This window comes from Solea solea, chromosome 5, assembly GCF_958295425.1.
Source record: "Solea solea chromosome 5, fSolSol10.1, whole genome shotgun sequence".
Classification (NCBI taxonomy): Eukaryota; Metazoa; Chordata; class Actinopteri; order Pleuronectiformes; family Soleidae; genus Solea; species Solea solea.
The window spans coordinates 25,889,027-25,913,916 of record NC_081138.1 but is presented as its reverse complement, the minus strand read 5'-3'; the positions used below and the strand labels follow the sequence as shown (position 1 = coordinate 25,913,916).

The 24,890-nt window shown below is 40.4% G+C and overlaps 1 protein-coding gene across 1 annotated transcript in view; it reads left to right on the top strand.

Annotated features, from left to right (window-relative positions):
* The window catches only part of LOC131459883 (CUB and sushi domain-containing protein 1-like), a 284,673-nt gene that overhangs the window by 196,337 nt on the left and 63,446 nt on the right, over positions 1-24,890 (top strand). Inside the window, exons 28-35 of the mRNA XM_058630020.1 lie at positions 715-906; positions 3,281-3,419; positions 7,217-7,404; positions 9,360-9,554; positions 21,563-21,679; positions 21,759-21,872; positions 24,342-24,437; positions 24,599-24,802. Coding sequence (XP_058486003.1) covers positions 715-906; positions 3,281-3,419; positions 7,217-7,404; positions 9,360-9,554; positions 21,563-21,679; positions 21,759-21,872; positions 24,342-24,437; positions 24,599-24,802 — 1,245 coding nt within the window. The remainder of the gene's footprint in view (positions 1-714; positions 907-3,280; positions 3,420-7,216; positions 7,405-9,359; positions 9,555-21,562; positions 21,680-21,758; positions 21,873-24,341; positions 24,438-24,598; positions 24,803-24,890) is intronic.

Genomic DNA, 24,890 nt, shown 5'->3' with positions numbered 1-24,890 from the left:
GAGTGAATCAGTGTTTCTGTAGCAAGAAAACAGATAAACATGAGGCGCACAGTCTGCCTGAAGAGAGATAGGCACAGTAACATAGCACAAAAGGAAGCTGAAATCATAAATGACATTTTGAGCAGCAAATGTTCCTCGTTGTTTTTACGATTTCTAATCTTTTTACAGTCAATATCTCACAGCTGTTTGGAATAAATGTGAGACCCAACGAAGTGCCTGAACCCACTGATTTAAAATCAATCAACTCATCATTGCTGATCAATATGTTTTTCATTTTAACCTTTTATTATTATTTCACAAACGGATCAAACAGAAGCGTTGTTGCTACATTGTTTTTTTTAAACACAACTGCAAACACGTGAAACCTCTGCGCCACGAGTTTGATTGTCATATAAAAAGCAGTATAATTAACCCGAGTAAACACACTGCGATGCCTGAGGGGGGAACCACTAATTAAAAAACAAAAAGGAATGCCAGGTCAAATTTGATTGAACTGATGATCCATTTATCAGCAACAGTAGTTGCTGACTAGTCAGGGTAAACACGAGCTTATACGAGCGTCTCTCTCCAGCTGCCGGTTATTGTCAGGTACAATAACAAAATGATGACAAAAGACACTGCCAGTGAAGATAACACTATATAAAGTGGGTCACTTTTCTCCTCCACAAACAGTACGTCAATATCAGTTTATCTGTTTCACACGCTTCACTACAGCCACTACAGCGACGACCTGCAACGACCCCGGCATCCCGGTGAATGGCTCTCGATACGGCGACAGCAAGGAGCCCGGGGACAGCATGACCTTCCAGTGTGACCCTGGTTATCAGCTGGAAGGTCAGAACACCATCACATGTGTGCGGATGGATAACAGATTCTACTGGCAACCGGATCCTCCGACGTGTATAGGTATGGGGCATGAATCACCGTGTGGATAATTTACTACCCGGCTGAGATAAAATGTGACATCACGGCGTGATAAGTGACACATCAGTGTCTTTAAAAAATATCATATTACACACTAAACACCCAGTCATTCAGATTCTTAGACAGTGTCCAGACACCAACACTTTGCTTTTATGAATACACCCGATGATGGAAGTCTCAGGGCTAGACTTTATAGTCTTAAGTTATATCCAAAGCCTGAAGTTTCCTCTAACTTTAACAATAAACATGACAGATGAGGTCTCGTAAGTGGCCCTGCATTTTTCTGCCGTTACTCACATACTTTTCATGGAGATAAACTGACTCATTACTGATGTGCTGATTGTGAAATTCGGGGTTTATACTGACATTTTTGTTGTTGGTGTTCTTTTAAAAACACTACAAAATCCTGAGCTCTTTTTAAGACTTCCATCCCTTCACACTTTTTTTACTATGCCCATGGCCAAGTGTAACGGGAACTGGGCTTGTAACCGGAGGGTTGCCGGTTCAAGGTCAAAAAGGGCTGGGGTAGGTACCCTGAGCAAGGTACCCAATCCCCATTGCTCCCTGGGCGCCGCACAGTGTGGCTGCCCACTGCTCCTAATTCTAGGATGGGTTAAATGAAGAGAAAGAATTTCCCTAAAAAGGAGGGATTAATAAAGTACAGAAAAACACAAACAAAGACAAATTTAGATAGAAGCTTTGATCACAAAATTCTATTTGCTGATGTAGATATGAATATTAGTGGATACTGATGTGCACCTGATAAATCTGTAGCCTTATGGCAAAATGATCGAGCGCTGATTGATGTTAACTGATTCTGAGGAAAGTCGCTGAAGCATTAGACACATTGAGCATGTGACCGTTCTGGACAAGCTGTTGATTGGGCAGAATTTGTATAAATCATCATCACAGAGGCCACCTGCTGCTTTCACATCCCCTTCCACGCGTCATTCACACAACTGTGCTGCACTTTGTGTTTCACTCCACCACTTTGAGATGTGCTTCCCCTCTTTCATTTTTCTCCTCGGCTCCATTAGTCACACTCGACTACCTCACTAAAGGAGGAAAGTGACTTCCAGCCATGACACTTTGTCTTTTTTTTCCCCGAGTCAAAAAATACAGGAATAGCAAGGTCAATACCAAAACAAGATGTAATCTGTAAGGCAACAAGACTCTTCACTATTCTTATCCATCAGAACAACGAAGTCTACAGTGTTACAGCCCAAACACACCTGTGGCATATTTACAGAAATCTTCTGCTTATACTTTGTCGTTGTCAGCTGCAGAACTGCGTGACTTTATAAGGCATTAAAAAGAGGGCATCAAGTTTCTTTCCTTTTTTTATTCTACTTATTATCCAGCTCAGTTTCACACATGATCTCTAATGTCAAGTCACTCAAACCAGACTCCCATTAAGGTCCTGGGCTGCTGGACTTTATTCAAGAACCAGGGAGGAGGAATGGCATGACATTCAGCTCGGATGCTAATAAAAATTCATGCAGCATGTAGCATGTGGCCCATCCCTCCCTCAGCTTGGAGCAAAGGAGTAGTCATTTGTCCCTCTGTTAGGTGCCATAATCTCTCTATATCAGCCAGCACTATCAGGAAGTCCTCCAGCACAGGCACAGAGGCCAGTAATTTGCCTGTGAATCACATTATGCCGTTGCCTCTGACTCGGCACCATACGAACTCATGTGTCTTAAATTCTCACTTCATTTTCTCTTCCATCTCCTCCACTTGAAAGGCGAAATCCTCTGTGTTTTAAAGCTCCCAAGATTAAGCCAACATTGTACACGATTGCTGACTGTCTAAGTGTGTGTGTGTGTCTGTGTGTCCATGAGTGATTCACAACTATTAATGGCTTTGTTTACCTCTGTTTCACTGTTAATAATCCATTCACACCCACCTGCCACCCCCACGACACCTCAGTGTGCTTCATATTCTGCTGAATCCATATCTGTCTCTCTTGCCAGTATCTCTTTCCTTCTTTCTGGCTTGTTGTGGTATAACGGGACCACCAGGTGCGATTTCCTCTGCTAACTGCCCCCAGTGCTACACTCTGTAACTAAATCTCAACATCTCTCCCTGTCTGCCTTTTGCTCTTTCACCCTCTCCCGCTACCTGTGGATGTAATATTAGCAGTCCACTAGGCATAATTCACCCTCTCCCAGCCAACGCCTGCCATACCTCACATCACTAGCGCACCGTGTTCCACTCTGCCAGCCTGTGGGGGTTACATGAGTGGTCAGCCAGGGGCGATTCTCTTTCCAAATTAGCTTTAGCCAAATGCTGTCTCATCATCTTTTTGTCTCTCATCCCGGTTTTTGTCTGTCTCTCATTTTTTGTCCGTCTACAGCCACCTGTGGGGGGAACGTCAGCGGACCGTCTGGAGTCATTCTGTCTCCAAACTACCCTCAGCCTTATCCCGCTGGGAAAGAATGTGACTGGAGAGTCCGAGTCAACCCTGACTTTGTCATCGCCCTCATCTTCAAAAGGTAGGCCGGGAGATATTTTTGAACTATTTTGAATTAGGGCGATAACTGCCCAACACCCACATTTCACCACGGTACATGGTATTTATATTTAATTTAAAAAGGGGGGCTCAGAGGGAGTGCCAGCAGTATGACAACAAATAACAAAGGCAGCAACGAGGCAACGAGGACGCTCCATTGGTTTATTTTTGGACCTATCCTCGTATGTAACTATCCTGAGAATGTTCATTTTTATATTTTTTTACAACCGCACATCACCCACTCTGCTCCTGCTCACTCCTCATTATGTCGACAGGAACTGCCATCACACAATTATTATTATTATTTTATTTTTTTTTGTGAAAGATTGCCCAGAGCAGCCCAGAGTCATTCTTTTTTTAGGAGGTGTGCGTCTCCTTCCTCATGTGTCCCTTCCACACTGTGTGTCTCCCTCTTAAACTGTGCACTCTTGCTACTACTGTACATTCAGTGGTATTGTCACTTTCATTTCCCCCGCCCCCTCCACAGTTCCAACGCTCATTTTATTGACTTTATTTTAACCAGATGTCCTCATTTGACACAGAAACACATCAGAATTATTCTACTTACTACTGATTTGTATTTTTTCTTCTGTATTCAGAGAGGAAGTGGTCACGTCCAAAAACCCTTCTGAAAATGTAATTTCCCAAATCAACGGTCAAGACAAACATTTTACTGAAATGAATTTTTTTTTTTTACCTCCCTCAATGGACTTGTTTCACAAATCTAGTTTAATAGAAATGTATTTTTAGTGTAGACTGTGTGTGACTCACCGTGAACCAGACGGAGTGAAAACAAGGTCTCTGCTGTACAGTCAGGGCACAGGCTCGGGTTAGTCTGATGCCAGTTAATGCAGTTAAGCGTCATTAAAGCCATTTGTGTGGAGGCAATCTCTCGTATACAATAAAATCCACATCAACACAAGTTGCTGCAGTAGTTTATTGATTAGTTAGCGGCATAGAATGTTTTTGTGTTTTTTTTAAATGGAGCAAGCCCCTGGGTCCAGAAAGTGAAGCTAAGTCACATGCTCTTTGTAATATGATTATGTGGAAAAAAAGAAAAAGAAATTGGAGATGATTAAACTCAATGATGTGGGGGTGATTATTTCAATAATCTAAATATTCATTGGCAGTCTGGGCTTCAATAATTTCCTACACGAATTGTGAATTTATTTTAACATGTTTTATATGGAGGTGTTTTTGACATATGTATAATATATAACCCATATTATATTGCAGGTCACAGTGGTTATGTGCCTCTGTCCAAAGCAGAATTGAAGACTGCAGTTTCACATGTAGTAAAGAAGAGATAAAAGCAAAGCAGAGCTTCCTCAGATTGCCAAAGGGACTGATGACCCAATTTTGCCTTTATGTTTCTCAGCTAAAGAGATAATTTCCCTCTATCTTTTTTTTTTTTTGTTACCGTGAGACAGTTATGCGTCATTTATTTGCTATAATTCTAACCTTGTAATTGTGTTTTATGATCTCACATGAGATGAACTTCCTTCAACCAACCACAGATGAATATTCACAAGCCTTTAAGGCACAATTATGTCCATATCTAACTGACCCTTGTTTGTTTTATACCAATGCTAAAGAGTGGCTTTGTAAAATAAGTGAAATTCTATTCCATAAATGCACCGTCTCCTGACTGCTTACTTTACAGACGACCGTTTGATGATATAATTTGCTTAAAGAAACAAACGCCTCCTCTTGTTTGTGGGAGCACAATGAATTTTTTTTCAAGTCTTGAGTCTTTACAAACTTCTTTAGGCAGAGATTACAGCCCTGTTCTATTTCTGCTCAGTGAGATATTTGTGTTCTCTATTTTTTATGACATTTAGTAGCTGAAGCGTTCAGACCCCGAATGGATCACTAATGCAATAGGTATTAACAGGGATCATTTTAATGCTTTGTCAGTACAAAAGGGCTCATGAGCTGTTAAGCCCACGCTGCATGAGATACAAACACAGGATTTTGCACATTTCTTTACATTTCTTTTAACTTTGCTCGCGATTATATGCGTTCTTTGTTCAGTTCAACAAAGTCATTTAGATATTAAACATTATTTTTTAATCCGTGTATGTGATAACTTCTACTTGGAAACTTACATTATTTCCATCATCATCATCTCCTCTCCTTTATTGGCATTTTTCCTACAATTTTCAGTGAATTACAACCATTATAAATACTTGCAGAAATGTGTGAGTACTGTGCTTAGAGCATAAATGCACAGTTTTGCGTTGTGAGGTAAATGATGACACAATAGCGTGTGTGTGCACTTATCTTTCTATTACTGTGAGGACAACATGAAGCCCCTTTTCCACCTAGTGTTTCCATTACAATATAGTACCTCCTCAACGTGGGCGGAGTCATCACTGCACTGATTTACACGCGGCACACAGTGTAACTTTTCAATGTTTTCAGTGTAACTGAATCATTAGAATCAGTTCATTGAAAATATTTGTTCAGTACTTCCTCCATGACGAGAGCACTCCGTCTGACACAGTCACTGGACTGAAATACAGCGGCAGGGTTTGTGATGCAGCTCTCTGTCACTAAATACTCCAGACTCCTCTGTTAAATACTGAGATTTTAGACATTTCCCTAGTAATTCCTGGAGATTAACCCACATTTTTAGGATTGTTTTTGCCGATCTACAGTTAGGCATTGTTCGGCTTGATTCTTATGTCAGACGTCTTGCTCATGCCTCTTCCTGTGAAGGCACTCTGACCAATCAGTGGCCAGCAGTCAGGTACTAAGAAAAAGTACCAGGTATTCTCGCGAGTGGAAACGCAAAATAACCGTGCCGCGCCAAGGAGAGTTGTGCCGAGTCGAGCTAGTGGAAACACACCAGGAGATGCAGATTGATTGTTGTGTGGACATTTTGGCCAGTCCTCACAAACGTAAAGGGCTTTTTGAGGGTTAAGACTTTGGAAGGTTTTCACAGGTTATGTCTCGATTGTCTGTGATTGCTGTGTGTTTTCAAGAGAGAAGGTTTAACATAAACACTGAGTTTGAATTCTCTGTGTGTGTGTGTGTGTGCGTGTGTGTGTGTGTGTGTGCGTGTGTGTGTGTGTGTGTGCGTGCGTATGAGTGTTTTTGTAAACATTCATATCAATTTGTTTCAGTGTGACAAGTGAGAGACAGGGCTGAGGCAACCGCTGCACTGTCAGTGCAAACCTTAAGACTGTGCTTGTGTGTGTGTGTGTGTGTGTGTGTGTGTGTGTGTGTGAGAGAGATACTGTTACTCTCATGAGTACCAGACGTCTACATGTATGTTTTAACAAGATGAGAAAAAGTTTTCCAAGTCAAACCGAGCAAAACTTTTACAAATCAGACCATTCAGGATTAATTTAAGAATATTTCGAGGTGTCGGTCTTTTGTGCTGCAAAAACTCAATCTTTACACATATCAGAGAATGATATGAGATGTTTACATTTGTTTTAAAATAATGTGAGACCAAGACATTTAACCACTGCTCTATTAGACTGAGTAATGCAAACAGTTATAACCTCCATCCTCATGCTCAGACAAGTGGGTTCACTCTGGATTAATTAAACTGAGTCCAATAATAGCAGCACTGACAGGTTCCCAGGCAAGATACCCTAACACAAATGAATATTGATTTGTCATGATTTTTGGTGTGTTTTAGTCTAGATTTATCCTAATTCTTTTCAGATATAAGTTAATACACATCACTGGGTTGTTGTTACACACAAGTAATCAAACTTTCTTAATTTCCAAACCTAACTTTCTCTGTGTCTTTCTCTCTTGTTTTAGTTTCAACATGGAGCCAAGTTATGACTTCCTGCACATCTACGAGGGTGAAGACTCTAATGGGCCATTACTTGCAAGTCTCCAAGGCAACCAGGCCCCAGAGCGAATAGAGAGCAGTAGTAACAGTCTCTTCCTGGCATTCAGATCTGATGCCTCATTGGGCATGTCTGGCTTTGCCATTGAATATAGAGGTAATTAAACCCAAATAGTGCGACCTAACATTCTGTTCTTTTCCAATGAGACTGCATGCATTTTAAAGTACTAGAATTCATATTAGTTTCAGTATCCCTCAGACGTATTGTAGCAGCAGTAACAGTAATGGCTATGCAACAGAACACTATTAAAGGTACAGTATTGGAGTTGTACGTGAGTATCTGTACAAGTACATTAAGTTTATTCTCAAGTTCAAAGCTACAAAATAAACTAAATCACATTGACACAATACTCTATTGTGTTATTGCTCCTGATGAGACATTTAGTTCTGTATTATGTTTAATTTAGTTTTATTGATATTCATTTTTCCCTTTTTTTCTTTTCATTTACTCAGAATATAGAACTGGATATTTTTGTTTTTTTAGCAACAGAAAGTAAACAAACTGCCTCAAGACACATCATTTTAGCAGGTGTTTACAAGGTGTGTTTCTCTCCTCGTTGCATTTGCATTTAAGGGAGGATCACAGAAATAATGGGAAGAGACATGTTGACAGCGGTTGATTATGTATTCAGCTGCTCAGGTTGTGCAATTCGAGCACCGGCACAGATCTGATTTATGAGAGACGCGCGGAAGATTGTGGTGGGAGAGAGAATAATACGTCTATCTTTGTATCGCAAAAGAAATCAATTATCAATCATTAGAAGCAGAAATTAAGGATTAAGGCCTTTGTTAATGCACACATTATCTGATTACTGTTACATAAAACACTAATGGATGGGTCATTTTGCTTTGTGTGTTTGTTTTTTTTTAAATGGACCATCAGTGAACTATAAAACCACTACAGGCACCTTTAACTTCAAAATTACACTTCTTAATTCCGTTTTCTTTTCTGGTGATGGGGATTGTGGGCCTCCTAATAAAGCAATAATTGGATACTACCAAAGATTATATCACAGTTGTTTATGTAGTGTTTTAGCAATACATTTTCTCAGCTGTTTTCCATCAGGATCATCTTCTTTTACACATGTTGTGTTTCCTGGAGGGCTGGAACCACGTTTAGCCCAGTATGTAATTAGCTGCTGTCTTAGTAAACCAGGTGCTGAACACACATACAGATTATGGTTTCCTTAGTAAACCCACGTAGGTATCTCAGATCTAATTGAGACTGTTTTTTTTGTGTTATAATTAAAACGTAGAATGCGACACTAGGCTCGGTCATGTGCACACTGGATAATATTTTAAGCTGTAATTTTCTATGAATGTTATACTTACTGTACAAGTCTTTTTCAGTTGAAAAGGCTCATCCTTATTTTGGAGGGCGCTGCTTTGCTGAGGGTGATTTAACAGCTAAAGTCAACATAGAGCTGATGATGACTCACTTGAATAACTAGCGACTAGATTTGCTCTGTCAAGTTGTATCAACCAATTTTTCTCATATTTCTCTCACCTCCATGTATCACTAATTAAAAAAAGATTAACTCCTTCTCTGCTGTCTGTCTCCTCTCACTATCTTACACCTTTATCATTAATTCATTACCTTTCATCAGCCATCTCACTAATTAAAATCCAACCTTAATCATCTTCCTTTTTCTCTTCCATCTTGCCCTCCGCCTTTCTGTTTCTCTGCGTCTCCCTCTGATTTCCCTCTGTCAAACCCAATATCTCATTCTCATTGGACGATCACAGAAAAGCAAACAAGCTCCACCAACGCTTAGTCACTGTGAGCCAAAACACTTTTAGCCTAAATTTGTGCTCAAAATACACGCTACTTATAGCTACATTTGTCCCAAAATGATGTTATTTTATAGTGTAATCTGACTGTTTGTTAGCAGTGAGTGTTATTTAAATTGACATTAAAATGGCAAGTGTTGGCCATGTGGTATACAGAGAAGAACTTTTGGTTTTCTGCATAGCACTGATACAGGATATAATGAACTTACATGATGAATAATTGATTGTCTAATAACACGACAACCTCTCCAATCCCCACAGAAAAACCAAGAGAGGCCTGTTTTGACCCCGGTAACATAATGAACGCCAGTCGCACAGGTTACGACTACAGACTGGGCTCTCAGGTCTCCTACAACTGTCACCATGGCTACACAACTGTGGGCGGGGACACCATCACCTGTGTCATGGGCCATGATGGAAAGCCTGTGTGGGACAAGGCTCTACCTTCGTGTAAAGGTAGGAGAGATAGACGAGCAGCTGCATTCACCAATACGCTTTGTTTACGCAGACTTTGATTATCAGGTGAGGCGACTGAATGATGGAGTCAGTGATGAGTTAAGCTGAAAGATTTTATTGTGGACAGCTCAGAGACAGATGTGAGGAGAACTGAGACAATGCCTGACATCTCAACAGTGAGGCATCATCGCAGATGAGCAGTGTGCCAGGTCTCCTACACATAGTTAGTAAGACTTAAGATAGTGTATCCGGTCCAGATGCCTGGTGCCTTGGTATCTAGTGAGGGAACCTTGAAAGGCGCCTAGTTTGTGTCTTATCCTAAGTTACGGCTGTTAATATTATACACCAGGTCTGGTTGTAAGAACAGGATTTGAATTTTCTCTCACGCTTTTCTTTATTATTATTACATTATAATAAACCGCGTTTTGCTTATTAATAATACACCACAGTTTTACTGTCAAAACAGGCTACCGGGGTATTGAACGGTAAAGATGGATGCCATTTTTAATTGTGTCCTCGTTTTTACTGACGGGGATGTGTCATAATCCTCTCTTTAACAATTTCCATCACATTTAAATATGTGTGTGTGTGTGTGTGTGTGTGTGTGTGTACTGGAGACTTGAAGGCTAGACTAACTACTGTCCTTGATTGACAGCTCAGAGAGCTGAGGGGGTGAAACCTGCCACGCTGCCAGTCAGAGCTATATGCTTCTGAATACGTGTGCGTGTGTGTGTGTGTGTGGGCCAGTTTTTGCTCATGTTGCAGGGACCTAAATGTGTTTACAGCCAGTCACATCGGGGGCACTTGTACAGCTTTGAACAGAGTGCCAGTGCAGGTTTTTAGGCTTGCAGGATTGTTTTTCCTCTTATTATCAGACTTAAATGCAGCACTTAGGTTTTGTATTTTATGTAGATCTGCAACTAACGCTTATTTTCATAACTGATTAATCTTTCGATTATTTTCTGGATTAATCGAGTAATCATTTGGTCTATAAAATGTCAGAAAACTTTTAAAAAAAGCTGTTGATCACCTGGAAATGATGATGTTCCCGAATGTCTTGTTTTGTCCACAAACCAAAATGATTCACTTTGAATGATTTCTTTGTTATATGGAGCAAAGAAATGAAGAAAATGTTCACATTTAAGAACCTGAAACAATCAGAAATCTTGTTTTAATCATGAAAAAAGCTTCAAACCGGTTAATCGATTATCAACATAGTTGGCAGCTCTGTGTGTCTGTGTGTGTGTGTGTGTGTGTGCGCTTCCGGACTTGCTTGCAATATGTGCGACAGAGGCCGAAAGAGGCACACACACTAGGCACATGTTTATGTACATTGCTCAAGAATCTTCTGATCTGGAATCAATCAGAGTCTGTTCCACATATATAGGCCGACAGAAGCTTGTTGCGTGAATGGGGTGAAGTCTGCCATCTCTGATTGCCTTGTTTAGTAATCGATTAATAATAGATTACTAATTATTACCCATCACTTCAGCTCTAATTGTATGTCACTGTTAAACAATCTGTTAAATTAAATGCAACAGGTTGTAGCATACCAGTGTGACTGCAATCTTAAATTGTGTTTGTTGTAGCCTCAGTGTTGCAGTCTTTCAGAGTCAGTCCACCGTGTGTTTGGTTTGTCCAGTGTTATCTACGGGTGTTTCTCACGGCTGCTGTAAAACGTTTAGCTGCAGCAGAGGAAATAATTGTAAGTAAGAGTTCTCAGTGTCTCTCAATGTCCTGACTAAAGAGATTAACCAGAGACATAATCTGTGAAATCCATGTCAATGCTGATAAGCTCAAAAAGACTGAGGTCTTATAATTTTAAGTTGAATGTGAATGGAATTAAAGTGAGAGGAATCTACATAGAAACGGAGTCAGCTGGTGGCCACACTGACTTGTCCGTGGACACATTTCTGAGAAAATTGCAGTTGGGAATCTTTTCAAAAAGTCTTACTTTACGGAGGTTGTTTGTCAAGGAGCACTTAAAAATGTGAGAGATTCATTAATATCACAGTACGTAGCGCTCACCTCATCAGTAGAAAAAAAATATATAACCAGTATGTTTTGAATGATCTCTAGGGTGAAGTCTGGTGCTAAAACTAACTTTTTGTATGTGAGGAAAATGAGCCGGCTTCTCACTTTATTAACAAACATTTTAATTAAAAAACTAAATGGTTTGCCAGTTTCAGGTCTTCTTCAGTACACCACCGTGTCCATTTAGTAAATTATGGTCCAGTTTAGAGTCAAACAGACTGACAGCGAGTACTGTCCAGCGGGGTGTAGGTGGATGTGCGTGGGAAAAGCTCTCATTGAGGTCTGTCCACCACTCCAATATAGATACATCTCATTTAAAACAAACAAGAGTTTCAAGTTTAAGACCAGTGGATAATGCCAAACTTAATAATGTTTCACTATCTTCTTCTTTTCTTGCCTTTAAGATGGCAGCACTCTTAATGTTGCTGTAATGTACAACATACCCTATTCTATTCTATTATGTTCTGTTCTGTTCTGTTCTATTCTATTCTATTCTGTTCTGTTCTGTTCTATACTATTCTACTACTTCACTAACAGAGGCACCACATCACCTGTAAGCTGCCAGTGGTAATTATGGTTAGAGTTAACCTTCAGGAAATTCATGTAAATGACTGTGTGTGTGTGTGTGTGTGTGTGTGTGTGTGTGTGTGTGTGTGTGCGTGCATGTACCAGGTATTACTAATGTTGTGGGGACCAAAACCTGTTTACACAGTCACATTATGGGGACTTGTCCTCCTTGTGGGGACAAAAAGCAAGTCCCCATAACGTAAATTACTACATTTTAAGGTGAAGATATGTTTCATGGTTAGGTTGAGGTTAGGGTTAGGGTTAGGATTAGGATTAGGCCAGTATAGTAATTGTGGTTAAGGTTAGAGTAAGTCTCCAAGAAATGAATGTAAGTCAATGCAATGTCCCCTCAAGTCATGAATGTCGAACATGTGTGTGTGTGTGTGCGTGCATGTGAGCGAGAGAGACAGAGAGAGACAGAGAGAGAGAGACCTGACCTGGTGTGATGTGGATGAAAAATTTAAATAGCCCACAGAGCAAGGTGGCAGGACAAGGGAAGAATTTAAAAATCACCCCCCCACACACCCCCGCACATTTTTACTTCTTAACAATTTAGACAAAGTGAAAGCTCTGTTTAATAATGTCTGAGACACAGCACAGACGACAATGTATGCGCGCGTGTGTGTGTGTGTGTGTGTGTGTGTGGCGTGTGAGAGGGTAGAATAAAGATGAGATAATTGCACTCGAGTTGCTATTTGAGAACGGCAACTAATAACAGTCAGCCAGACGGCGAAAAATGAAAGGTTTTACTTTGTCTCAAGTTTACACATCTTGTTTCTTATGTCAATATAAAGGTCACTTATCACAAATAAGCCTTGAATTTGGAAAGTTTTCTGTTGCACTCCTTCATCCAGCTGTCGAACACAAACACGCTTCAATCTCTGATCAGTTCATCAAACCAGAGTGGAATTCATTTCTGACAGAAAGAAGATGTCTGTGGAAGTTGTCTTGCCTTACGTTGACAGGGAAGAAAGTGAAGCCACTTTGTATCTTGAATACTTGTGAATGTATTAACCACACAGTTTTGTCAATTCAGTTTCACTTTATTTCAGACACATAGGTCCATGTCGATATAAAAAAAAGAAACAACCAGAGTGAGATAAGCAGTTATTCTCGCACACACAGGCATCTGTTGCACCTTTGTGTCACGTTAAAGCTATTATGGCTAAATTTGCACGTACATTTCCTGCACACAGCATGACGAGTGTTAACATTGTCATTCCCAAATATATGACGAGCACCATCTAGGGATTGTGCGCATGATTCTCAATGCATCATTAAATGCCAACTTAAGTTTTATTTATAATGCTAATTCACTGAGGGTCGTGGTGGGAGCCCGAGCCAAATTCCAGCTCATCCACATCGCCGATGACCGTCCGTAGCCCTCGTCTTGGCAGCGCTGTGTGTGGCACTGCTGGCCCCTGTTTGCGTTGGCAGCTTTTATGGCCCATTCACCACATTGAATAGGCATCACCATCCATTGATGAGAGCGATCACTATGATTGGCTGGTTCGCTCCAGCCTATCAAAAGACGGGCTTTTTCCCAACAGGACCGTCAGGATGTGGTCTGTTGTTTTTTTTTACCCTGTGATGTGTCCCAGATTCAGGGATTGATCTTCTGAGATTCTCTTCATCTACTCTGAAGGACAATTCACATAATGAAAGCAGAACAATGTAACTACTAATCTTATCCTCCCTTGGCCTGTGTTGTTCATTGGATTTCCTCACCACTTGGGGGCCGTACACACAAAAACGAGTTCTGGAGAATTAGCTGAAGTTTTTCTTTGTTATCATATTGGCTTTTTATCCACGTGGAACCTGAGTTTTGGGAGCACTGAAACACTATTTTTGGAAAAATGGGTCCCAGAGTGAGAAAATGGCAAAATATCACCCAATATGCTACTTTGGTAAAACGATGATGTCATAGGTCCCACCTGTCTCTTTCTCCGTCGTCTTTGGGTTAGAGTTTGGGCAGTTTGCTTTATGGCAACTTTTCTTTTCTTTTCTTAGTATGGTTCATTGTGCCTCTGTGTCCCTGTTTTTACACAGTGCACATGCTGTGTGTGCATGGTAGACGTCTCCTTCTTCGTTCTGGATGTATTTCTTTGGCAGCGCCACATACAGGCCTGGCTTATTTACCAGCTTGTAGAGTTGTTTTGTGGGGTTTCATGTGGATGAAGGCCAAAAGTTCTGTGTCTGTGCGGTTATAAGGCCATGGGTAAGGAAGTTTCTGTCTGCCTGTCTATCTGTCTGTCTGTCTCTCTATCTTTGGGCAGCTCCTGGGGTTTTTAAACCAAACTCATTAGACAGGGTGAGACCTCTTTAAATAATACATCTCCATTTACACTCCCACTGTCTCCTTTCTTCTTCACATTGACCCCCATTCCCCAACACACACACACAGAAACACACACTTCTTGATTATTTCCTTTTCTCTGTAACTGTACCTGCACTCTTTCTTTCTTTCTTTCTTTCTTTCGCCTCCTTCCCACATCCTGCACATCTATTTTTGATTTAATTTGATATATATATATATATATTTATATATATATATATATATATATATATATATATATACATATATATGTATATATTGTGTTCTCCATTACTCACTGACTCTCTCTTCCCTTCTTGCTCTTTCTATCACACGCACCCTTACACCTCCCGTCTCAAACCACTCTTTTATTGGTTTCCATGGTAACTAAGAGCTGGTGTGAGAAAGAAGGAATACTCTGTGACTGTTGATAGAGTTCTGTGTGTGTGTGTGTGTGTGTAGATGGCTCTAAAGACAAATGTTGATTTATTTTTAGTCGGGACAGGTTTTAGGGTTAGAGATGGGTTTATGTTTTGGGTTTATGAAGTGTGAGGGTAAGGCATTTGGTTGTTATGGCAATGGTGTATTAATATCTTTGTGAGGCATTTTGTCTGGACCGCACAACTTTAAAGTACAATTGGGTTTAGTTTCGAGTTAGGGTAAGGGTTAAGGTCAGGCACTTAGTGCTGATGGTTAAAGTTAGCATAAGGGACTATGTCAATGAGTTGTCCTGACTAAGATATAAAAACAAGTTTGTGTGTGTTTGTACTTGTATTTATATCTTTGTGATATAAAGGGCTTTTTCAGGGTTAAGACCTGGCTTTAGGCTTAGGGTTGGGATAAGGGTTAGGGTTAAGCACTTAGTTGTGATGATTAAGGTGTGTGTGCGTATGCCAGAGAGACATTTAAATACATTTGTTTGCGTACACTGTGGACAGGTCAACAGTCCATTGAGACACACAACCATTCACTCTCTTTAGAGTATTCTGTTAACCAAATCCACAGACTGCATGTCTTTGGACTGTGGGAGGAAGCTGGATTACAGAAAGAACCCACACATACACAGGGAGAACATTCAAACTCCACACACAAAAGGCTGTCGATCGAACAGGGATCTGAACCGATGACCTCCGTGCTGTGAACAGGGCTGTAATTTCACTCCAATGATATCGCATTTGCATATATTTGTTGCGTCAAAGCCTAACAGTGAGTCTGCCCTAACCCTGCGCTCGCACATTTCAGTTTTCCACTCAGGACAAACAATTTTCCAAAATTTTAGCTTTGCAAATCGACACGTCTTCCCCCTTAGGACACACACACTGGGTGTTTTGGTGAACGCCACTCGGTGTAAACAACTTTTTGTTAGTTTCACAGGAAACTTTTAATGAAACTCAACACTCACTTTACACTTATTTACCATTTACAGCCTCCCAGTGGCTCAGGGGGCACGGCCTCCCTGTTCCGAGTAGGTGGTGGAACACCTTCCACATTTGGATTAAAACAGCACGGAAAAGTTGAACAAGACGCGATGTACCAGTCAAAGAGAAACCGATGAACGTCGATCTAGATCAGTGGTCACCAACGTGGTGCCCGCGGGCACCTGGTAGCCCGCGAGCAGCCAGCCCCGCGGGCTCGTTTCACTTCACCTCACTTGTATGTATCCATATGATCACTGAGTAAAATGTCCTTGATATTGTTTATAAAAACTATGATAATCATTAGGAGTAAGCACTGGAATTAATGTGTATGCAATTGAACGCATAATATTTATCATTTAAATGGTAAACTGCATAAAATGTTAATATGGTAGCCCTCCATATTATTCTCTAACCTTCAGGTAGCTCTCGGTCTCAAAAAGGTTGGTGACCCCTGATCTAGATACTGAGGCAGGAAAATTGCCCGTGTCTGCAATACATTCAGCAATTACTCTGTCCGTGGTTTGTTTATATTTGAATGTGTTTTTTTTTTCCTTTTTTGTTTGTGATAAGAAGATAGTATTAACTGTTTTGTAAAGAACATTCAAGAGTCTGTTTGGCCTCCAACGAATGCAGCAAAACCACTGTACAGGGTTTTTCAAAGATTCAGTAAACAAACGGATTCAGCCGTGTCTCCTGCTCAGTCAGGAGTTTTGGATTATTTACTTTATCATTTATTTATTTATCACCGATATGAATTCTTCTCTCTGGGAAGTCTCTATAACTTTTGTGTTTTGGGGTTTGCAAAATTCTTCAGAGAGAACGAAGTGCTCGACAACTTTAAGTGTTTAGGACATTTCTGAAAGCTTTTTTGTACTCTCAACAATGTGTGTGTGTGTGTGTGTGTGTGAGAGAGGAAATACAAGATGAGGCGCAGACTACAAGACTGTTTACTCTGTGTTTTTGTGGCAGCGTTAGGGTGAGAGAAAGAGTGACCTCTATACATTTGTTTGTTTATTTATTTATTTCCTGTTTAATTTGTGTATGCGCGCGAGTGATCACCTGAGCCTCGAGCAGCATCGCTGGCGATAGTGGGAAGATGAACACAAGACCTAGAGACCTCAGTGTTTCATTGTGGGTGGGGGTCGGTGAGTGGAAGTGCAACTGTCTCGTGAAGAAGTGGAAACCTTTTCATTCATGTGCATTGGTTTATACCGAGCAAACAACTTTACCAAGAATAAGGGCTTGGTCTTCACACTCACACACAAACAGAGAGAGAGAGAGAGAGAGAGATGTGCGTCATTGCCATCGTGGAGAAAACAAGGCATATTATTGTCACTCAGAAAGCACTATATGCATTATATTGTTTCATTACTTTTACCATATTTGATACTGTGTAGATGTGTAGACGTGTGGGGAAACATGTACAAAAGCAATATTCAACCATGTATTTAATGCCGAAATTTAATCAGATTAATAAATAATGCAGGATATAGAATCCACATTCCTCTTAAAAAAATACTTTAAGCTCTAACATTTCCCAGATCTGATTCAGTTTAAAACAGCAGAGATAATATTCAAATAAAAATAAAAAGTTGTTGTTTTCAGAGAGACAAAGGGGGATATCATTTAAAAATGCTGTGTGCCAGGACAACTTTAAAAAAATATGTGTGTTTCAATCTCGGGGCTTAACTGATGGAACAGTCTAACAGATGAATTAAAGCAGAGTAAAAAACATAAATCAGTTTCAAAGAATATACAAAATACACATTTTAGAGATTTTTGAAGTAGAGGTACACACAGTCAGTGTATTACATACGGCAACCAGGGACAAAAAATTTTTTTTTAATTTTTAATTTAGACGATGACAGCGTACAATTAAACATTAGCCTTGTATAAAGCACGGAGAGAGGCATTGTACCATTTTGAATAAGATGTATATTTTTGCACTACATTTTCAAAATTCAAAATTCATTTTCTGGACCAGAAAAAAAGTTTTTTTGTCACATTTCACATCTTATATCTTTCCCAGCACACCGTGGTTGTCAGCAACTCACTGGTATATATATCCTTCTCCACCAGGAAAATGAAGTGTACACGTCTCACTGCCTCACACCAGAGTCCATTGACAAAATGACAGCTGTGGCTTTGCAGGACACAGAAGTGGTTGGTCTGCTGCTGCCTCGGTCGATAAGTTTGTGTTAACTTAGGTAAACCCGCATGAAGACCCTCAAACATGAAAGTAACAGAACAACACCATTTTTTAACGTATTCTTGGAGGCAGCAGTAGACGTTAAATGGCACACGGTGCAGTCACCTGTACTGTAACACACGGACTCTTTAGCGTCACAAAATAAAGCTACACCCTCACGTCTTTAGTGACCTCAGATATTCATTGACATATCACCCTTCAATTTTTCAGTGCAACATTTTCAACCTATGCCCCCAGGCTGTGCTCACATTGTCAAGGAGCGCAGAGGTGATGATGATTGAGGTCTCGTAGGGACCACACTGTGGGTGGGCACCGGTACGGAGCCATGGAGACACACACGCACACGCACACACACAGCAGCAACCATAACAAGACAATAGGAGCGCAGGCCGGAGGGGGTGAAGTGGAGAAGCGCTGTATGGAGATGTTGACAGATGTTTGTTTCGCTGCTGCACACTCACACCTACCTACCACACACACACAGAATCATAGACGCTTACTTATTTCATTGACCTCTGCTTGTGCAGTAAGTGTTTGCACAACAGTGTTGCAGCTCTGTTGGGGGCTCGAAGGATGGATAAAGCTACCGCGAGGCCTGGTTCTCGAGGGTCATGCAGCAGCAGTAATAGGGATTGATATGGGTTTTTTTTCTCTTAAAATTGCACTAATATAGGTGATACCACGCTGTTCTCACGCTCAGCACCACATAAATTCACTCACTTAAGTTTTTATCCTGCTGGGTTGTTGTGAAGAGGGGGAAGCTAATCTGAAAAGGCTGCAGCAGAACTGCTGTGTGCCACTAGATTATGGCACAGTTGTAAGTTTTTTTAAATGTTGTGTGTACTTATGTGCCATCCATCCATCATTTAAAAATTATTTTTGAATAAAAGAAAAAAAATATATAATATATCCGAGACAACGTCAGTCTACTATTGTGATATGTTATTTCATCGCTGGAAAGAATTATTGTTATTGTTGTTATTCTTTAACAAATTGAACATCATATTGATCATTACTCATCTTTGCTCTAACCACTAAGCTCATCCTGACTTTAACCATCACCACTAAGCCAAAATACAGGCTTTTTTTTCTCTCGACTGGGGGACACAGTTTTGTTCCCTAACTGAAAAACTAACTTTTGTCCAATTACCTGGTCTTCAGTAATTTCTCCCTCGAGGTTGGACTTTTACAAAAGCATGCACTCACATACAGCACGGCACAGCGATACTTCTTAGGGCCATTGACTTCCATTTATTTGGACTGCCTAAACAAAGTATTCTCCCTAACCATTGGGGACTCGTGGTCCTGACAAGGTCAATGTTTTTGCCAGAACATGTGCTAATGAGGCAATAAATACAAGCACACACACATCAAATGTACTATACTTTAGCATTACATAACAAAGACTCCAAATGATGGTGACAACATAAAAATTCTGTCAAACTTAACAGCTTTTTTTCTTTTTTGGAGCCAAATGGGTTTTCTTTTGAAGAATACATAAGAATAACAGATTAGCGGAGTGACACATTCAGCAGCTTTGAGTGCAGTGGGCAGCCCTCCCAGCGGCAGCAGCAGCAGGATGAAAATAAAATATACAGTACACGATTCAAATCTAAATGCGTCATTGCTGTGAATGAGGGTGATGTCTCTAATCATTGTTGCAGCAAAGTGGTTAAAAGTGTTTGCTTTGTTATTATAAACATGTTGCTACAGTGAAGTCTGTGAGTACAATGACATTTGTTTTGGTTGTGTATTAATCAGCTCTTACAGTGTTTGTGGATTGGTTGAACATGAAGCTGTCTTTTTTTTTACATATGTATGTATAGAGAGAGAGATTTTCAGGTTTTAGGATGTCTGGTCATATACTAAGTGAACATAAAGTGAAGCTGGCTCTAGCACAAACTGTTGTGCGGAGTTCCGTACAGAAGACAATCAAATGCACGCTGATCTCTGTGGGCTTTGGATACGAGTGAGTCACTTATTTACTTTGACCTTTATTTATTCAGAGGAGCAAAGCTCTCCTTTTGAACAATGCCACTAACACACTTATACAGTTGGCCACATTCTCAACAGGGAAATACCAAGTTTTCAAACAGATCATCTGACTTGAATGAAAACACACTCCCAAATCTGAAAATGTCAGAGCTCTTTAGTCATTTCTTCATTAAAAAAAAGTTGTTTTTGGTGTCTCTCTGTGTGTGTGTCTGTTTGTTTGTTTGTGTTTCCGCACTTGCCAATTTGACCAGCAGAGGCCGCCAGAGGCTTGTTGCGTGAATGGGGTGAAGTCTGCCATCTCTGATTGCCTTGTTTAGAAAGAGTTTTGGAGTGACAGCTCAATGGACTGGAAGTAGTCACAGACTTGGAGTCGCTGTCGGTCTGGAACTTAGAATTGTAAGTATCATAACGTTTGTCAGGTTATAAACGTTATGATACTTACAATTACTCAGTAGCCACTGTTTGAAAATATTGACACAAATCTAATTTCATAGTTTCCAGCATACCAGCTTTAAGAGTCAGTGTAAGTCAGTGTGAGTCAAAGTGAGTCCGATCATGAAGGCGCACTAGTATCTCAGGAATCACCAGTGTGAGCTTCATTCCACTGGTACAGTACGGCCCTCTTTACTTGCTGTCATAACATTTTAAAATATGTTAATTTACAGCTTTTTCTGTATTTGCCTGAGATTCACAAAAGCCAAGTCCCTCTGCACACCGACAAACCATTGATATAATTCCTGAGGTTTATAATAAATATAATAAGGTCAAGGTTAGTTCAATTCTCTTCTTTTCCACCACACAAACCTACATCTGGTCTTTTAGGGTGCGTTCTTTGCAATTTATGTGAATATTATTAAGTGCCTGTCATTTGCACAACCCTTCTGTAAATGCTAAAGCAGAGAAGGGCACTTCTACTGATCTCACAGAGGATACACCATGGTAAACAGCAAGTGCCTCTCCTGACTCGTGAGTCTTTTTGATAAGAACAAGCACAAACTGACTGATGAGCAAGAAAAAAAGCTTTGTCGTACAAATGTAGGTAGTAGCCAGAACACCTTTCGCCCTATGTCAGCTGGGATCGGCACCAGCAGCCCCCCGTGAGGAGTGAATGAATCAATGTGCATTTTAAAACCCTTTAACACTGAGTGTATCTCAGACCACACGTTTGCACAAGCGCACTTTGCATTACCGTAGTTACGCGTTTATATCGGAAAAATTCCAATGGTTTCTGAAGGCTGAGAAGTTGCACGTCAAACCCAACGTGTGGTTATTACGGTAATTTCACTCATTAAAACAATATTTTAACATGCAGTAAATTGTAAATAACTGCCAGATAGTGGAAGTTATTCTGGAAAAATGGGTAAATGCACTTAGTTACAGGACATTCTCTGGTCCTTTTTATGTTTAAAATAAGGTTAAGGTGTTGAAGGTTGAATGGCTTTTTTGATAAAACATATTTCTATTTCAACAGCTCCATGTGGCGGACAGTATGGTGGATCAGAAGGGGTTGTTTTGTCTCCAAACTATCCTCTCAACTACACTACCAGACAGACTTGCTCCTATTACATCACTGTGTCCCCACAGTTCGGTGAGTACATAACTAGCCACACCACTTGTATTGAAAATGAATATTTACATGTGTTTTAACTCTTGTTCCTCTTCGTCAGTGGTGTTTGGTCAGTTTGCCGTCTTCCAGACAGCGATGAACGACTCCGTGGAACTGTTTGACGGAGCCAATGAAAACGCTCGATTACTGAGCTCCCTGGCCGGATCACATTCAGGTGAGTCCCTGACCTTGAGCGATTGTTTGATTGTTTTTTATTTAAAGGGGTAGTTTGTGGGAGGGAACTGGAGAACCTGGAGAAAACCCACACACACATGGGTCCAAAAACATGCAGATTTGGGGGATCAGACATATTGGACACTGACTGTAGGTGTGAGTGTGAGAGTGAATGGTTGTTTGTCTCTAAGTGGCTCTGTGATGGACTGGTGACCTGTCCAGACTGTACCCCGCATTTCACCCTATGTCAGCTGGAATTGGCACCTCGACCACTCATGCGGAGGATAAAGTGGTAGAGGATGGGTAGTTTGTGACTTTTGATGTAAGGTTCAGCTGTCTTATTTTGTGACTTTGATGTTGTCATTCCTATAAAGTTTTATCACACAAACTTCCCGACTGAGGCAGCAACTGCTATGTCCTGTGGACTAAAATTGCTGTTTTTGTCAATGGACTCGGGTGCTGGGGAAGCACTTTTATGAAATAGCAGAACCTCATATAACCTCACGACTCAAAATATTCTCTAAACATTAGAGGTGTGAGAAAATATCGATACACTGAAATATTGTGGTATTTCTATAGCGATACTTTTCAGCGTTGTATTGATGTGAATAGTTTTGTATTTTTAACATATCTCCTTGCTCATAGTATCCAATTCAACATTTCACGTCGTCATATTTTTGAAAAGCTTTTATAGAATTCTTCAGTTTTTTTCCCTTTTTTTTGTTTTTCCGAGCACATCTGTTGAGGAGGAAAATAATGAAATCATCTATAAGGAAGCAGTTCTTGGGGCCTGTAGAGCTCAGCACCAGTGGTCGTTATCACAATTTATTTGACAGTGATGTATTTGGTGAAATTCCATTAAGGGTTATCTTTACAAGAAGAAATCAGCCACAGGGGCCATACGATATACACCGCACTGGTACTTTTTTCTTTTTTTTTAACACATTCCTCCACGGGATTCCTTATCTGCCTAGATTGGAGTCATCTCAGCTTGGCAAACGCTTGAGTCCCCGTGCAGTAAAGGCGCAGATCGATAGATGACACACAAATCAATGTAGATGGCATATTTTAGAGACTGAGACATGAGGAAATATTGATTAACATAGTTCCCAACTATGTGCTCTCATTTCTGAGGAATGTAATGCTCCTGTTCTGTGTCATGGCCGAGGGGCGAGTTACAGGGTTTTCCCACTGGAATTGATGTTTAGCATCTTACTGTAGAAATGTGGTCTTGTTTATTCTGTTACGTGTTTGTAGATTTATGAGGGATAAAGTGATTGTTTGATAAATGACAAGACTGTGACAGTAAAAATACTCCTTCTTATGGCAATGAACTATATATAACTGCACATTATGCAAATGTTCTTCCAAATTACTAACCATCAGATTGACTTTAAAGGAACTGGTCTGTTTATATAAAATGAAGCTAGGGTGCCATATTTCTTGATTTGAGTTTAATATTTACACTTATTTCCCACCAAAACGGTCAGGACAAAAATTAAACGTTACAAAGTAATTGGTATCCACATAATAACCAATTCATGCACACGTGTATGTACATGCACAGGCATGTGTGGGCAAACAGATTTGTAGAACACTGTTCCAACTAACTAACTGATTGTACACAAATGTATTAACATGCAAACCAAACAAACACATTCTCTCTTAGAATGCAACACACACACGTCACAATGCAGTTAATGATGTTGTAAATGTCATCCACACCAGGCCATGTTTTTCTCATTTATCACTGTTACTTAGTTTGGCTGTGTACAGGCTGTGTGTGCATAATTATTTTGTGTCTGTGTGTCAGTGTGTGTGTGTGTGTGTGTGGGTTCATCCTAATCTTTTTGAGGATTTTTTTTTTACCACAAGGCAAAAAAAGGAGAGAGGAAGTGTTCAGTTATGTAAGTTATGACTATAAACCAGTGCAGGATTATGCTGTGTCTGTTTTTGTGTATTCATACAGAATTTGCACTCACCAGCCACTTCTTTAGGTAATTTGTGTACCTAATAAAGTGGTTAAACTGTGTGACCTTCTGGTTATTTGAGTTACTGTTGCATTTCTATCATGTCGAACCACTTTGCCCTTTCTCCTCTGACCTCTGTGCTCACTCCATTCTCTTTTTTGGCCCATTCTCTATGAGAGGTTGTCTATGAAAGTCCCAGTACATCAGCAATCATGCCACATTCAAAGTCACTGAAATCATCTTTCTTCCCCATTGTGATGCTCAGTTTGAACTTCATCAGGTCACCTTCATCACTTCTACATAACTAGATGCACTGAGCTGCTGTCCATGCATGATTTGATGCTTGTGTAAATAAAGCAGTTGAATGGGTTTACCTAAAAAAAAAACATGTGTTTATGTTTATTATGGTTTGTGTCTCCATTGTCTGCAATAACATAAGACGTCTCTGTGTGTGTGTGTGTGTGTGTGTGTGTGTGTGTGTGTGTGTGTGTGTGTCCCAGGAGAGACGCTTCCATTGGCAACTTCCAATCAGATCATGTTGCGGTTCAATGCCAAGAGCGGCCAGTCGGCTAGAGGCTTCCACTTTGTCTACCAAGGTAACTGACACATTGTGTTTTTGTCTCTTTTCACATATCCATACACCTACACACTCAATTATTTGCATACAATTCAAATGCGACATCAAATTTATCTCCCGACTACAGTTCTGTGTCTTTTATTGCCTTGTTCTCATATTTTTTAATTGCTGTCATTGTAGCTGTGCCTCGCACCAGTGACAGTCAGTGCAGCTCGGTGCCAGAGCCTCGGTACGGCAGACGGATAGGATCCGAGTTCTCGGCTGGCTCTGTGGTTCGGTTTGAGTGCAGTCCGGGGTATCTTCTGAAAGGGTCCAATGCTATCTGGTGCCAGGCCGTACCAGGTGCCCTCGCACAATGGAACTCAACAACACCAGCCTGTATAGGTATGGCTGGCTGATACCCTGAAAGGGTAGTCAGACCGTTGGCTTTGGTATAGAATCTAATACATTTATTACAGTTAAACTGCATAGA